This window comes from Ipomoea triloba, chromosome 7 (genome assembly GCF_003576645.1).
Source record: "Ipomoea triloba cultivar NCNSP0323 chromosome 7, ASM357664v1".
In the NCBI taxonomy this organism is placed as follows: Eukaryota; Viridiplantae; Streptophyta; class Magnoliopsida; order Solanales; family Convolvulaceae; genus Ipomoea; species Ipomoea triloba.
In genome coordinates this window covers 26,473,996-26,490,128 of record NC_044922.1, presented here as the reverse complement: position 1 = coordinate 26,490,128, position 16,133 = coordinate 26,473,996, and the positions used below count along the sequence as shown (strand labels likewise).

Genomic DNA, 16,133 nt, shown 5'->3' with positions numbered 1-16,133 from the left:
CGAGTAATATACATGATAGGTGAAGGTGATGAATTATGTGATCGCTCTTTGCCGAGTTAGGTTCCTATTCTTAGTTAAGCGGTCGGTCTCGGCACAATCAATTTAGAATCTTTGAAAATATTTTTCCTATTTATGGAATGAATAATTTGAATGATTTATTACGATGTTTTAATAGATTATCTGTAATTCTTTACAGATTGTGATAAATCAATTTGTAATTAATCACAAAGATTTTAAGGATTTAGTTCGTATTTGGGCATTAATCACTCTAACTTATATAAATACACATAGTGGCTTCTAATCAGTTTGAAGCTTTTACTACTCAAAATAACACATGTTTACACGACCCTTTACCAATTTTCTTCTTCTTCTTCTTCTTTTTTTTTTTTAAATTAAATTACTGTACAATTCATAAAACCAACAATAGATATGATGATTTTTTTATTTTTATTTTTTTTAAATTTCAGATCTAACACAAACTTGGTGGATTTGTTTTTTAGTATAAATGATTTGAGGTCGCGATGGTGATAATCTAAGATACATAGGAAATAACGATATTAAAGACAGTCCTCTAGAGCCTTTTTGACTTTGTAATTGTATTGATAAAATATTATTCTCACTGTCTGAGTACAATCTGAATAATATTATGTAATTCTAGGTTGATTGTAGAGATGGCTAAGGGCCTAAGGCCCTCCTCAATAGTAATGAGATTTTAAGAGGATTTTGCAGGTATGATTAGGACAGAGAAAATGAGATTGGAGGAAAAAAGAAAAGGAAAAAAAAAAGAAAAACAAAACAAAACAAAAAAAATAAAATAAAATTCACGCTTGAGGAGCGGAAGCCTTAAATGGTGGGCCCACCATAACCCTGCAAAATCTCCAAATTGCAGGAGAAACGGCCTAATAATGAGAGAAATTCTAGGTTAATTATAAAGAGAGTTAATAATAAGAGAGGACCCTTTTTGCAAATATTTATAGATAGTGCGTATGCGTATAACTTCTCCCTACATATTTTCACCCACAATGCATATTTCCCATTCTTGTGTACTCCTACACACCTCCCTTCACGATACACATTTCCTCGTTATTGCATCAATCTTGCCATGTAGCTTGGAGAAAAACTAACAAAAACAAAATTAAATACAAAAAACAAAACAAAACAAAAAAAAAAAAAAACCACAAATGTACAGACAGAGTCGACTACAATAATTTCTGGTGTAAGTTTTATTATATCCATCTAATTATTCAATGTCTTACATGATGTTTTATGGGGTAAATCAACAGGAGAAAAAGATGTATTGTAGCATATATAAACACACCTAATATACATATATATGGACACAATAATAAGAAAATATATGATCATAAATCGAAAAAATTATCAAGTGGACATAAATTCTTTATCATGATATTTTTCTCTATAGATTTACCCTAGATCATAACTCAGACAATTTAGATGGAAAGATATCTTTCCACCTGATACAAAAAAGATATAAAGAACATTTATACAAAAAAGATATAAACATTCTGGGGTAAACCTACAGAGAAAAATATCATTTTTGTTTCTATAATACATTATCGTTTATTATAAAAACACATACTGTATATAGACACACAATATATAAGAAAATATATGATCATATCTCACAGGCAATTTAGGTCAAAGAAGAAAACTCAATAATTGCAATCAGCTGATAGTAATATTAGGAAATATATATAATATTCCTAATGGTTCCAAATGGACCCAAACAAATATAAGCAATTTAAAACAACACAAAAGAAGATATCTCTCTACTGCTGGCTAGTGGCTGCAGTGCTACTTTTGTGATCTTGGAGTGCTTCTCCATTGCTCCTTTGGTCCCTCGCCCTTCTCCTCCTCCTCCTCGGATCACACCACCCATCATCAGCTTCTCCACCGTTTCCATCTGAACTTTTGTGTCCATTGTTGTTGTTGTTGTGCTGGTTTGCGTCCAAATGGTGAGTGTCACCATTGCTAGAATGACCATTGCACGATGGAGCTCGGCTGTGGGATTTGCCTCGGCTTGATGGAGACCTGCCTCGGTTGCCATTGCCATCTGCAGCAGCTGCATATCATAAGTTTTCAGTTAATTTTGAATAGTGTTGGGAGGAGGCCGGTGAGGGCCAAGTCCATCCCCTGTTTCTCAAAAATGTGATGGTGGTCTGAAAGTTGATTCGGGGTCGAGTAATTAGTGGTTAAACACGTGAGCACGTAGTGTTTGGGAGCTAACTCTAAGGTAGGGATAGAAATCATGTATATGAAACAATTCAACAAAAGAAGCAATTGAAATAACAATCAAGTGACAAAAGTGGGACTTGGACAGTTTGACTAAAAGCTACCTTTGCATTGATGTTCTAGGATTTAGAACATGTATTGCTTCAACAAGGAGATTAGGGAGACGCTACTAGGTGCCAACACCACTCTAGCTTTTAATGTAAGTACTTAGCTTGATCCTAACAATTCACGTTGCTTGCATCACGCGTAGGCTTTGTGTGCATTGTGTGTAGATGCTAATTTATACTTTTTTTTTATTTATATATTGACTCTACAACAAAAATCAAGAAAACAAAGTGATATTTGACCCAGGTAACAGGTTGTGTATTATTACCTCTCGCATTCCTGTTAAATCTCTTATAAGAAATGTAAGCCTCCTTTCCTTTTACAGTGATGACTTTAGCCTGAAAGAATCAAAGATTATTTATATACGTATACACTTAAGACACCATGTGACTTAAGAATACTAAACCAAGGTCTTAAGTTACCTCAACTGCCTTCTTTGCAGAATCTGCAGATTGGAAGTGTACAAATCCATAGCAGTATTTATCCTCCAACACAATGACTTGAACACCTTCAACATTTCTGACTCTACCAAATTTCTTGACACCATCAATGAGATCATTTACTGTTGTATTCGATGGCAATCCCCCGACATATATTCCCTTTGCTGGAAACCACCGTATAAACACCACAATAATGGATTAGAATGCAATGCATATGTTCATAACAAAAAACAAAACTGATTTTACACTCACGGGTAGGAATAGTCTCTGCTGCATTTTTGGTAGTTTTGGTTGGAGATGGAGGAGCTTCGTCTTTGGTCACATTGTTGGCCTTAGGCGAACCACTTTGTGCTGCAACCTTTTCTTGCCCCGAGAGACTATCGAGAGCAGACACCCTGACAAACTGGGTTGCTGGTGTAGGGGTCGAGGATGTTTTCCCTTTCGACAACTTCAAGAAAAACAAAGTATGATTGCTAACTACATAAACAAAAACTTTATGTGCCAAAATCATAGAATTCTAAACGAAAAACACACTAACCATTTCTAAGTAAGATGACTTAGGAGCAAGATCCTTCATGTCTGATGCAACCACCTCAGAAACTGTCTGCTTAGGTTGTCGAGTTTCTGCAATTTCTACAGTTGTTACTTTAGCATCAATTGAATCTATAGAAACACTCTTCCCATCAGCAGCAGATAATTCGTCTACTTGTATGCCGATATCAACCGAAACTCGGACTGGTTCTGAAGAGACATTATTTAATGTTTCTATGAATGCAACAACATATATGCAACATCCAATTAATATGTACTATATATAGACTAGTTTATCAGGAACATAAATATATGTATGGAACTAAAGATATACATATAGAACTACCTGAATCAGCAACCAATGTAGATTTTGGTTCTTTGTCATCCAAAAACCTCAAAATATCATTTATGACAAAGAAACCAGTATTATGTTTAGCAAGAACAAACGTTTGGCTAAATTTTCTCTGCGAATTGTCTTCCCCGGTGGCAAGACCAGTAACCACAACAAGAATGCTTCCTTGTAAGGAATCTTGGGAGTGAACATCTTCCACTTCAACCAGACAGCCCTTAAAGTCGGAAGCCATGATCATCTCGCGAATTCCCTAAAACATGTGTTGCAAAACATAAAAATTGACCCAAAAAAAAAAATTTACACACAAACAAGACAACATTAAATGTTTCAAGAAACAGGCAACCTACATTCAGGAAAAAAGAGAATAGAATAGTAAAAATTGATACTTACATCAAGTGTTGTCACAGCATTCTTGGCATCATCCCAGGTTGCCACACTTGAATTTTCATAGAATCTGTAGCTTTCCTCGGGCTTAATATGAAGAATGGTGTAATACTGCTGAGAAAAGAGATTCGCCACAGCCTCAGTAGAGGGGATCACTGCCATCTCTGCATCAAAAAACATGTAATTCAAATTAAAGAATAGCTGCTACAAATTAGGCATTCAAAAACCCTAGTTTCCAATACTCCTAATCCCAAACTTTAAAGACAGAAACCTTAACCGTACGTAAACACAAGATGCAGTAAATTTCTGATCTTAAAGAGACCTGAGAACAAATTGAAGAATAGCTGCTACAAATTAGGCCTTCAAAAACCCTAGTTTCCAATACTCCGAATCCCAAACTTTAAAGACGGAAACCTTAACCCTAAAGACTAGGGCAACCTGTAAGTGCAAGAGTACAACCCTAAAAACCCTTCGTTTTGGTATGAACAACACAAAGACGCCGCATATAACAAAAATCAACTAAAAAATCCTTAAAACCCTTTTTTTATATCAACAAACAAAAGTTTCTATGTTCACAGGCTCACGAAGAACACACGCCGCGTATAATAAAAATCAACTAAAAAACCCTTAAAACCCTTTTTTTATATCAACAAACAAACGTTTCTAAGTTCAATTCACAGGCTTACGAAGAACACACAACGCCGCGTACAACAGAAATCAACCAAAAAAACCATTAAATTTACGAAAAATAAATGTTTCTGACCTGCTAAGGAAGAACGCTGCTAGAGGGGAGATAGGGGAGAGAATGAGATTTTGAGAGGCAAGTGTACCACCTTTTATAGTTGGAAAGACAGTTGACACGCTCGTAGGAATTCGGAACTCTTAAGAAATTTCGGGCTCAGAATGGAGACTTCATTATTTGCTTGAGGGGCAAGGCTTCTAGGGTTTAAAATTAATTAATTACTTCGTATTATGTAATTCAATTTCGATTTTTTTATGATGCATTCCATTTTAATAATTACTATATATTTAACAGGAGCGGACAAATAATATTTAAAGTATTACATTATCGGCATATAATATTTAAAGTATTAGTATTTTCGCCCATACATTGCACGGAATAAATTTGTTATAATAATTTGTTATAATATTTTAAATATTTAGATATGCAAATTAGGGTAAACAAACCCTACAAAGCCAAAAGACAAAATGGGATAAACAAAAACAAATAAAAATCAAACCTTTTCTATCTTTTCTTATTATCGAAGATTGCAACTTTGCACCACAGCCGCACATAACAAAAATTAACCCCAAAAAACCCTAAAAACTCTTTGTTTTTTTATGAACAACACAGGAAGAACACAAGACACAGCATATAACAAAAATCAACTAAAAAAACCCTTAAAACCTTTTTTTTATATCAACAAACAAATGTTTCTAAGTCGTCCACAGGCTCACACGAAGAACACACAACGCCGCATATAACCAAAATCAACTAAAAAACTCTTAAACCGTTTTTTTACATCAACAATCAAATGTTTCTAAGTTCACAAACTCACACAAAAAAACACAACGCCGCATACAACAGAAATCAACAAAAAAAAACCTTAAATTTATGAACAAATAGAATGTTTCTGACCTCACAGGCTCCCAAAGGAAGAACGCTGCTAGAGGGGAGCGAGATAGGGGAGAGAATGAGGGTTTGAGAGGCAACCACCTTTTTATAGTTGGAAAGACAGTTGACGCGCTCGTAGGGATTCGGAATTCTTAAGAAATTTCGGGCTCAAAATAGAGACTTTATTATTTGCTTGAGGAGCAAGGCTTCTAGGGTTTAAATTAATTAATTACTTTGTATTATGTAATGCAATTTCGATTTTTTTAATTACATTTTTTATGCATTCCAATTTAATAACTACTATATATTTAATGTTATCAAAAAAAAAAAAAAACTACTATATATTTAAAAGGAGAGGCGCAAATAATATTTAAAGTATTACTTAAGTTGACATCATCTGCATATATATAATATTTATTTAAATTAAAATTACTAGTATTTTCGCCCATGCATTGCACGGAATTAATTTGTTATAATATTTTAAGAATATTTGGATCGATATACAATTATATAAAGAGTTAATTCTATTTCTTTTTTGTCATAGATTTATAGGTGACAATCCATTTTTAGTTATTTTTTATCAAAACATCCTTATTTGGTCCTAATATTATTGTAGCATGACCGTTTTTGGTTCTTCGTCAAGAAAATCATTGAAATTTCGTTAAATACAATGACATTTCAATTTTTTTTTTTTACAAAATAGGTTGACCCATTATATTTGTAACGTTTATTTTTTGAATAAAAAAAATCAAAATTGAAGACTAAAATACTTTTGTATTTGACGAAATTTAAATTGTTTTTTATGGAGGACCAAAAAATTATCATGCCACAATTAATACTGTCAAAATGGGTCAAAACCCGCGGGCTAGCCTGCACCAGCAACGCAGTGGGGCAGATTAGGACTACAAAAAAGAAGGCCCGCAAAAGAGCGGGCCTAACGGGTCTGACCCGCTAAGACAATCGACTCGCGCGGGCCCGCTACCCGCCATTTTTTTTAAATATATATAGTTATATATATTCACAGTACACTGTGATATATATTCACAGTTTATTGTAATATATAAATTCACAATACACTGTGAATATATATTCACAGTACAATGCGAATATTCACAGTACACTTTTTGAATGATATATATATATAAAAGTTCGCGAGCCGGCCCGCCAACTCGCGCGGGACGGGTTAGGGTTATGTGAACCCTAGCCCGCGAGCCTAATATGCCGGCCCGCAAAAGCCCGCCAAGAATTAGGTCTGTGGTAGGGCGGGTTGGCCCGCTTTGACAGTACTAGCCACATTAATACTAGGAGCAAAAGTGGATGTTGTGAAAATAAATGACTAAAAGTGGACTGTCATATATAAATCTATGACAAAAAATTAAATTAACTTATTATATAGATTATAATATTGAATACTATATAGCACAACTGATGAAATCGATTATATTTTCTGTGTTTTTATTGCTTGAATTATAGCAAATAATTCTCCAATTACTCGTGCGTTGCATGGATAAATTTAAAGTATTATATGAATCCATATATATTTTTATTACAAAATGATCAATTACAATGTTATTTTTTGTTAAAACATTTCAACAATTAACCTTTGTTCACACTCTTCACCGGATACTATAAGCATGAAGCACTTATAATCTAAAAACATATATAAAAGCATAATAAGTGTGAATGAAGGTTATACCCTTTATTTATGTTCGTTTTTTCGTTAAGTTTTGTTGTACATTTTGCTTTAAAAGTTGTACTTTACAATATATTAGACAAACATACCCCTACCGTTATAACTTCCGTTATCTTTCTACTATTGTTACCATGCACATGCATCCACTATATATTTTCTTATTTTCATCAATAATAATAATATATACACATTATATATTGGAGTTATGTGTTAGTTATTTTCTAAAATATAAATTAAAATTTATAAAAATATTTTACATTATTATTATTATTATTTACAATAATTTAAATATTTAAAATCTAAATAAATTAAAAAATTTAATATAAAATATTAATATTATGCATTTATTTTGTGCGCATCGCGCATAAGAAAAACTAGTAAGTAAATACAGGGTGAAAACTATTTATTTTCACTTTTTATAATAAGAAAGACGGTTTCTAATTATTTCTCAACATTTTTTTTATTATGAAATTGACCCTTGAATTATTATTATTATTATTATTATTATTATTATTATTATTATTATTATTATTATTATTTGCCCAAAGTAACATTATTTGTGAATTACAACCTTAAATAATAATCATATCAGAGCATACAGAAAATAAGTAGAAAGATAAATTATTATTAGGTAAAAATTTGTGTGAGATCGTCTCACGAGTCTCAATCTATGAGACAGGTCGAATTTTAATTAATGATCTGACTCGGTAAATTATGATATGGACCCGTGTCCACATTGCAATGTGGACTCGAGTCTATGCTCACAAATTTAGAATTCTATGTTCACAATTTTAGACCTCTATGTTCATAATTTTAGATCTCAATATATACAAAATTATATTACTTAATATTCACAACTTTTGAACTCTATATTCACAATTTTGTTATATAAATTCAAAAATTGTGTTATACTGTTGAACATAGAGTTTTGATACTATTGAACATAAAGTTATGAAATTGTGAACATGAAATTATAAAATTGTGAACGTAGAGTTATGAAATTGTGAACACAAGGTTATGAAATTATGAATATAGAGTTATGAAATTGTGAACATAACAAGGTGGACTCGAATTCATGGTATAACAATTAACAAGTTAACAACTGATTTGTCTCATTAATCAAAGAGTCGACCCATTAATTAAAGATTTGACTCACGGATTGAGACCCTGAGACGTTCTAACATTTTACCCAAATTATTAATGAATAAAAAATCAAATTTCAATAATCAAATATGTTTGGCAATTTCATAATCATCTTTCTTAAAGAGGAAAGAACCAAACAAGAAACATGGCATGGACAGGCTTAACAAATAATAACAACTAATCAAGTAGCTTTCAATTCTTATTTCACGGCTTAGAAGAAGAATAATCCAGCTGCGGCTACGGCGGCAACTCCAAAGACGGGAGAGGTGGAAACCCTGAAGGCGGCGTCGTCTTCACTGCCGTAGTCGTCCTCCTCGGGCGCATCCGCCGGCGAATCAGCGTCGTCGGGAGCATCGGCGGGGCCAGTTGGCGACGGTGGGGACGAGGGATCCTCCGGCGATGGAGCTGATGCGGGTGCGCTATCCTCAGGAGAGGCAGCGGGCCCGTTCTCCGGGGCAGCAGCGGGGCCATTATCAGGAGTAGCGGCAGGCGATTCAGAAGGAGATGGAGATGATGATGATGATGGTGATGGGGTGCTTGCAATTGGGGCGGAGCTAGCGGGCGATGATGCGGTGGGCGCGGGACCCGGGGCACCGTTTGGGGCCGCATTTGATGGGGCACCGGACGGAGAAGAAGAAGAGGAAGGTGAGGATGATGGGGGAGATGAAGAGGGGGAAGGGGAGGGGGCCGAAGAGGCCAACCCAGAAAGGGAAACAAAGAGAATGGTGGCTAAGGCAACAACAATTTGAGGGGCCATTTTATTCAATTGGATTTATTTGCAAAATTATTATTTATTGCAGTATGTAGTTCCTTAGAAAAACACTCCATTAACAGGCTGGTACGAATTTGTTGGACAACCGTCTTTCTTTATGCGGTCTAGTAGGGTTCTTATTCACGGCTTACCGACTCAAATGCGCTACCATTATATTGCATGCAGTGCAGGGATGCCCTTCATTATCAAAATTTCTTATATATAGATATAATAAATTGCAATACAACTTTATATGTCTTCATTAATTAACCAGATTATTTATAATTTAATTTTTGTTTTAGAAAATGTATATATATATATGATGTGGTAAATTAAATATGATTGTCTCTATAAATACATATAAATAGCAGATCGAGTCGTAGATGAACCCTTCTATATGTGGTTTGTTTGTTGTTTTAAGTTTATGATATCGGGTTGTGTGACGGTGGATCAGAGGTTCCCGGACTTAGCATAAGTGTATAGAAGGTGTCAAAAGTCTCATACTCTTGCATTTAATGTGGTATTTAACTATTTATATGAGAACAGTGGGAACACATGCCGAAAGCCCTGCATGTGCCGAAAGCCCTGCATGTGCGACAAGTGTTGCGCTACTCATGCACAGGGCAGGTCAGAGGCTTCGCTAATTTCTCCATGTGTACTATGAGTCATGACACCCTCATTCTTGCCACGATCAAATTTGATTAAGGGGAACGAGGTTTCATTTTCTTAGTTGATAAGGTCAAGTGGTTTGTCACGACCTAAGATGGTCAGAATGACCCTGAAGATAATTAAGAAACTACTACTGCTAACCAATTAAGTCCTTGCTCGGTCCTGTATATCAAGTCGGATTGGTTAAGTACAAACTGAGCAAGGTCCTTGCTCGATCCTGTAAATCACTAGAATGAGGTCGGGAAAGCTGCTCTCGTAGGTCCCTTTCTTTGAGAAACAATTTGGCCCACAGTACCATTATATCCACCTGTTACTGAGGTTGCATCATTCCTTGACCTTGACGACTCATGGTGGTCACCATTGCTATGTACTTTCAACTTTCTCAGTTAATTAGATCCACACAACTTCTTGTATCGATCCCCATAGACGGCGCCAATGTTGGTTTTATCAACCAAGGATGGTCGATCGGCAGACTAACACTATCGGAAAATCAACTAAGTATTTGGTATGAAATTAGACCAGCATTTCGGCCCTCTTTGTATTATGAATTGCTTAGCCTTCTCAAGGCTTTACACCCTTATTTACACAAGTTAGGAGGGATTTTTCTCTTTGATAACCTTAAACTACCATATACAAATTAGGATTCATTTCCTTATTACATTTGACTACTTTCATAATCTGATCCGAACCCCCTTCTATATATCTCGCATAAATCCCGCACCTCACTGCCTTTGCCCTTAGGAAACCTTCCAAAAGAGCTTTTAGGAAACTCTGTAACCGCCTTTCACACGCCACCTTCTTTGCGTCAGCCACGACTTCCAAATCAGTTAGACTGTCTTATTACTTAAGGAACCACCAAGCATATTCCTTTCATTTTCAAACTCATCATTGAACGTGTTCCACAACGCAGTCCACTGAATAACCTCGCCATGCAGATCTATAACCGGCTGACCAATCATCGTCCGACCCTCGTCGTGCCGCCTCCCCATCTTTCCGAGTCCTTCAAGCTCGCCTATGTTTCTCCCACATCACCAGCCTTTCCCATCAGTCGTTTCTCTCCCCATGCCGAGCCTTAGCCCTTCCCCCATCAAGTACAATAAGATATTTTCAAAGTTACCATCTTTCAAATATTTTTTCCATTTGTGTACAATCTTTAGTAACGGAATATTCCGTCAAAATATTTTCTAACATTTTAATGATAATAATAACAACAACAAAAAAATTAACAATAATAATAAAAATGATTATGGATATTTTATTTTTATATTATCATTATAACAATTAAATTAGTATACACAAAATGGAATTCGTGTAATTTTTTAAAATTACTTTTTCAAACTCTTTTCTAATGCTTCATCTCTTTAAGCCCATGAATTCACAGCCCAAATCTCACATTCAGCCCATAAATTGTGGGCTTTTAAATTTCCGGTGCTATCACAGCTACGGGCTATCGCCGGCCATTGTTTCAGAACCCCAGCTAACCCTAATTACATTTTCTGTCGGAGCCAAATTTCAGTCTCTCTCGGACCCTAATTCCTCTCGGTGAAGTATAATCCAAAATTTGGAAATCAAAGCTAATCTCCGGAGCTCTGTAAGGATGTCGGAGAATGAGAACAACGTCAATAGCGGGGAGGAGGAGGAGGAGGCGGAAGAGTTGAAGAATAGAAAGCAGAAACACAAGGGGAAGCACGACAAACCAAAGCCGTGGGATGATCCGAGCATTGACCACTGGAAGGTTGAGAAGTTCGATCCTTCCTGGAACGAAAGCGGCATGCTTGAAGTAAGCTCTTTCTCCACTCTATTCCCTCAGTACATAGGTGAGTGGCTCCACAATCTGCCCCCTGTTTTGTGTGTACGTATTTGGTATTTTGAAGTTTGAACGCTGTGGTATTGAATTTTGAGTTGGTATGTGCAGAGAAGTACTTGCAACAATGCTGGCCTGAGGTCAAAGGTGCACTCAAAGAGCATGGAATCGCATGTGAGCTGAATTTGGTGAGTTTAATTGTTGGGGGTGATGTTTAACTTCAAATATGCCTAGAGTTACTTACACACAGATTTCCTTCTAGGATTGTGTTTTGGAAGTTAGAATTAATGTTAGTTTACTGTATTTCAGTAGGTTCCATGAGTAGGTAGCTGTGGTAATAGGAATTGTATGGTTATGTAGAAATATTTACTAGGTAGCTCTGGAACATTCATGTCATTTACTAGGCAATGACATTGTATGTTTATTTTTGTACTGCTACATTTCTGGGAATTCCAAGTGACCTGGATGATTATATAAATTTTGTTACTTTGATACACTTGATGATTTATTTTTGAGCACAAATAAGCTTTTACATAGCTTTAGTAGCATGTTAATCTGTTTATGTGGTAGTTACCCGCCATTTGCTTTTAATGGTCAGGTTGAAGGATCCATGACAGTTTCGACAACTAGGAAAACGAGGGATCCCTATATTATAGTTAAAGCTAGAGATCTCATTAAACTTCTGTCAAGAAGTGTTCCTGCACGCCAGGTTTGCATTATTTTTTTAAAGTTGATGTTTCTCAGCATTTATGACTTTACTCAGAGCCGCTTAATTGAATTATATGGATGGTATTCTGATGGCTCCAATGTGGTTTTCTGTTTAGATTTTCTTTCAACTTTTGTTTAAACCACAACTGTTGTGTTGTTATTTTCTAGGCAATTAAAATTCTGAATGATGAGATGCAATGTGACATCATCAAGATTGGTAACATGATCCGCAACAAGGTACATATTGCTAAATTGACTTGAAGTTAAGTACTCATTTTTCTGGAGTTTTGGTCTTTGGGCAACTTCCATTTTGAGTGAATAATATCCACTAAAAAATTTTGCCGCATGGGATACTTTTATGTATATGATGTAACTTGTGACAAAGTATCCCAACATTGTTAAACTTGAATCCTTTTGCAGGAGCGGTTTGTTAAACGGAGGCAGCTTCTTTTGGGTGCCAATTCTTCCACTTTGAAGGTTTGTGATCCTGATAATAAAGAGTAATTTTCACAAAACAAATCAATTTTTTTTTTCTAGGAACAACATATGTTTTTATTCATTTAGCATATTGCAACTACTGGTGAAATTTCCAGCCAAAATTTCACAAGAAAATATCACATTCCTGTCTCATATGATCTTAAATTGGGACATTTTGTGATTTAGGAATAACTCTTATAGAAGTGTAAGTAATTTAATTTGGCAATATGTTGAGTCACCGATTAATTATGTTCTTTCACCTATGGAATATAGGATAAAGTAACTTCCTACTCTTGGGAAATATGCCTATTATCATCGCTTGTTAATGAGGAATAGGAATTTAAGAGAATGGAAACAATGATACAAATTAGCGTGGAACATGGGAAAGTACTTGTGGAGAAGATGAAACCCCCTTACTCCTAGTCACTATACTCCATTTTATCCCAAATTCTAGTTTGGAGAATTTGATGGCTTAGTTTAGAAGGGAGTGAAATGCAAATGACAATAAAAAGGCCGTTGTCAAGATAATAAATGAGTACAATGCATTTTCAAATAACATCATTGCTTGAAAACTCATGAAAAATCAAAATATACGGAGTAATTTCTTTGGTGACAATTACTTTAGGATAAAGTTGTCTATTTTAGTAATACTATTTCTCACTACATTGAACTCTGCATTTACTTTGGTTATGATACACATTATGTAATGATTTTAAGCTTTAACTTTAATAGAGAATCAACTGTTTCTGTTTGATGCAGGCCTTGGAAATTGTCACCGGCTGTTATATTCTTGTCCAGGTTATCTTTTGTTATACATATTCTATTTTGGTTGATGTGTATTGCCCACACTTTCTTCTGTTTCCTAGCTTGCAATTTGGAATTGCATTTCTTTTTATTGCTCACTTATATATCTGCTTTTCTCAAAGTATTACGGCTTGACCTAAATTCTCTTTGCCGGGAAAATGAGCAGGGAAACACAGTTGCTGCAATGGGTTCATTTAAAGGGCTAAAACAACTAAGGAGAATCGTAGAGGATTGCATACTGAATAAAATGCATCCATTGTTCCATATTAAGGTGAATATACTAGCATATATGTGAATATGTGATGGTGTGCATTACATTTTTTTTTCTCGATTGTTGTTGTGCTTGATTGACCCACAACTTATTGTAGCTTACTATTCACTTAGAAAATCACCCCTTCAGTAAACACTAAAAAAAGACTGTTCAGTTTTTTGCCTTAAAAAAAGAAAAAGAATCTTAAAAAAAAAAAGAAAAAAAAAGAGAGACTGTTCTGTAATAATACTAAATAAGAAGCAAAAAGCCTTCTTTTCAAAAAGCTCGACAGTTTGAGACTCGTCAAAAATGCCTTTCTTCAAGAAGCTCCAGCTGGACCAAAAAAGTAATTAATGGGAAACCTGATTATCTTTTTCTTTTCTTCTCCCCATTGTAGATCCTCATGATGAAGAGAGAACTGGCAAAAGATCCATCACTGGCGAATGAAAATTGGGATCGGTTTCTCCCGCAGTTTAAGAAGTATGGAATTTTATGGGCTTCTTTAAAGTTTTTGTATATCTATGAATTGTCTTTTTACGTGTTCCTTTCCTACTTTTTTGCTGTCATTTTCAGGAAGAATGTTAAACAAAAGAAACCTAAAAGCAAAGAGAAGAAACCTTATACACCATTCCCTCCACCACAACCGCCTAGTAAGGTGAGATTGTATGTCTATTTTGATTGCCAGTGGAGTCAAACTGTAATTATCGTAAATCCGATGTTGGCTATGTGGGTTTGCAGTTCCATTGTTCGTCTTCCATTATCATAGCTCTGTCTTGTCTCTTTTTCTTGGAAAATATTAACACAATTAATTTGCCATTCTGTCTAATTTTCTGCATGGATTTAGGTTGATTTACAACTTGAAAGCGGTGAATACTTCCTGAGTGACAATAAGAAATTAGCTAAGAAATGGCAAGAGAAGCAGGAGAAACAGGCAGAGAAGATTTCTGAAAACAAGAGAAAACGAGAAGCAGCTTTTATTCCACCCGAGGTTTGATCTTTGCTGTCTCATGTTCAGGAGCTCCTTTTCTTGTCTATATTTTTACACTAAAGTCACTGCATATTTGCTCCTTGTCTTCTCTATAGGAACCTGCAAGACAGAATGCTGGTGGTGCTGGTGACGACAAAAATGATGTAGCGGAAATCACTGTGTCTTTGAAGGTAATTAAGAATTTGTTCTATACATTCATCGCAACGCGTATATGGTAGATGGAATAAAATTGGGGCATGTATGCAAGTATCTTTTGGTGATCTACCATCACAATATTGCTCTTTTGCAGAAAAAGGCAAAGGAATTCGGACAGCAAAGATCTATGGAGAAGATAGATGCAGAAGAATACATTGCAGCATCTGCTGGAAAGCGTAAAAAGAAGAAATCTAAGACCACCTAGTTTCAGTTGGTAACGTGCAGTGTTATTAGTGAATCAAAGAACTGTCAACATGATCACTCTCATTATGGTTCAAATGCTCTTGAGAGTCCTCCGGAGGGCTTAGGCAGTTAGGCCCAATTCTTTTTGCTGATATTGTGGGTGTGACGTTTCCCAATTTTTAGTCTTTCTTTTTTCATCTCTTCTTGTATCAAAAGACAAAAAAGAAAAAAAGGACTACCAACATGTAGTTTCCAGTGTAATGATTTTTATATTAGTGGAAACTGGTTGATTTACTTCCCTAGTTATCTTACCCACACAAAGTAAAATTTCATTGCGGCTCTGACAGGATAGTGGATGAAAAATTATGTCCACTTAACAACTTATTAAGTGGATAAAGAGTTCACTGCATCATGTGAAACTCTTAAATTGTGATTGTCTAGATCTTGTGTCACGTGTTCAAAATTTATCATTCAGAAATGAATTGAGTTGTTCTAGTTATTTAGATATGTGTACAAGGATTGTATATATTCGGGATATCACGTAACTTGGCATCCTAATCAATTACATTACAACTAATCGGTATGCTAGTCAATTACATTTCAACTAATCGTGATATTATGTAAATTGGTATCGTAGTCAATTACATTTCTCTATGATTTTAAAACTGTCGAGAATCCCATCGGCAAAATCTGTTCTGTTTGATTACTATTCGAGTTTAATATAATTTACCTTTTATCGAATGGAAAAAGTCAATTACATTTCAACTAATGAAATAAATGTTGAAATG

The 16,133-nt window shown here is 35.1% G+C and overlaps 3 protein-coding genes across 3 annotated transcripts; 1 reads left to right on the top strand and 2 right to left on the bottom strand.

The window, feature by feature from the left end:
- Positions 1 to 1,790: 1,790 nt before the first annotated feature.
- Positions 1,791 to 4,915, bottom strand: LOC116024421 (nuclear transport factor 2-like). The gene is made up of 8 exons (XM_031265313.1): positions 4,829 to 4,915; positions 4,072 to 4,229; positions 3,676 to 3,931; positions 3,337 to 3,539; positions 3,051 to 3,246; positions 2,781 to 2,962; positions 2,627 to 2,696; positions 1,791 to 2,083 (listed from the first exon to the last, which is right to left on the bottom strand). Exons 2-8 carry the CDS (start codon positions 4,225 to 4,227, stop codon positions 1,791 to 1,793), a joined length of 1,356 nt encoding a protein of 451 aa, XP_031121173.1. The 5' UTR covers positions 4,228 to 4,229; positions 4,829 to 4,915.
- A 3,812-nt stretch (positions 4,916 to 8,727) lies between these two features.
- LOC116024420 (vegetative cell wall protein gp1-like) lies at positions 8,728 to 9,273 on the bottom strand. Its single transcript, XM_031265312.1, has one exon. The coding sequence runs from the start codon at positions 9,271 to 9,273 to the stop codon at positions 8,728 to 8,730; it is 546 nt and encodes a 181-aa protein (XP_031121172.1).
- A 2,122-nt stretch (positions 9,274 to 11,395) lies between these two features.
- Positions 11,396 to 15,644, top strand: LOC116024480 (KRR1 small subunit processome component homolog). The gene is made up of 12 exons (XM_031265377.1): positions 11,396 to 11,753; positions 11,852 to 11,928; positions 12,339 to 12,449; positions 12,617 to 12,685; positions 12,869 to 12,925; positions 13,685 to 13,723; positions 13,896 to 14,000; positions 14,377 to 14,459; positions 14,553 to 14,634; positions 14,824 to 14,967; positions 15,063 to 15,137; positions 15,257 to 15,644. The coding sequence occupies exons 1-12, from the start codon at positions 11,534 to 11,536 to the stop codon at positions 15,365 to 15,367; spliced, it is 1,173 nt and encodes a 390-aa protein (XP_031121237.1). The 5' UTR covers positions 11,396 to 11,533; the 3' UTR covers positions 15,368 to 15,644.
- The last annotated feature ends 489 nt before the right edge of the window (positions 15,645 to 16,133 follow it).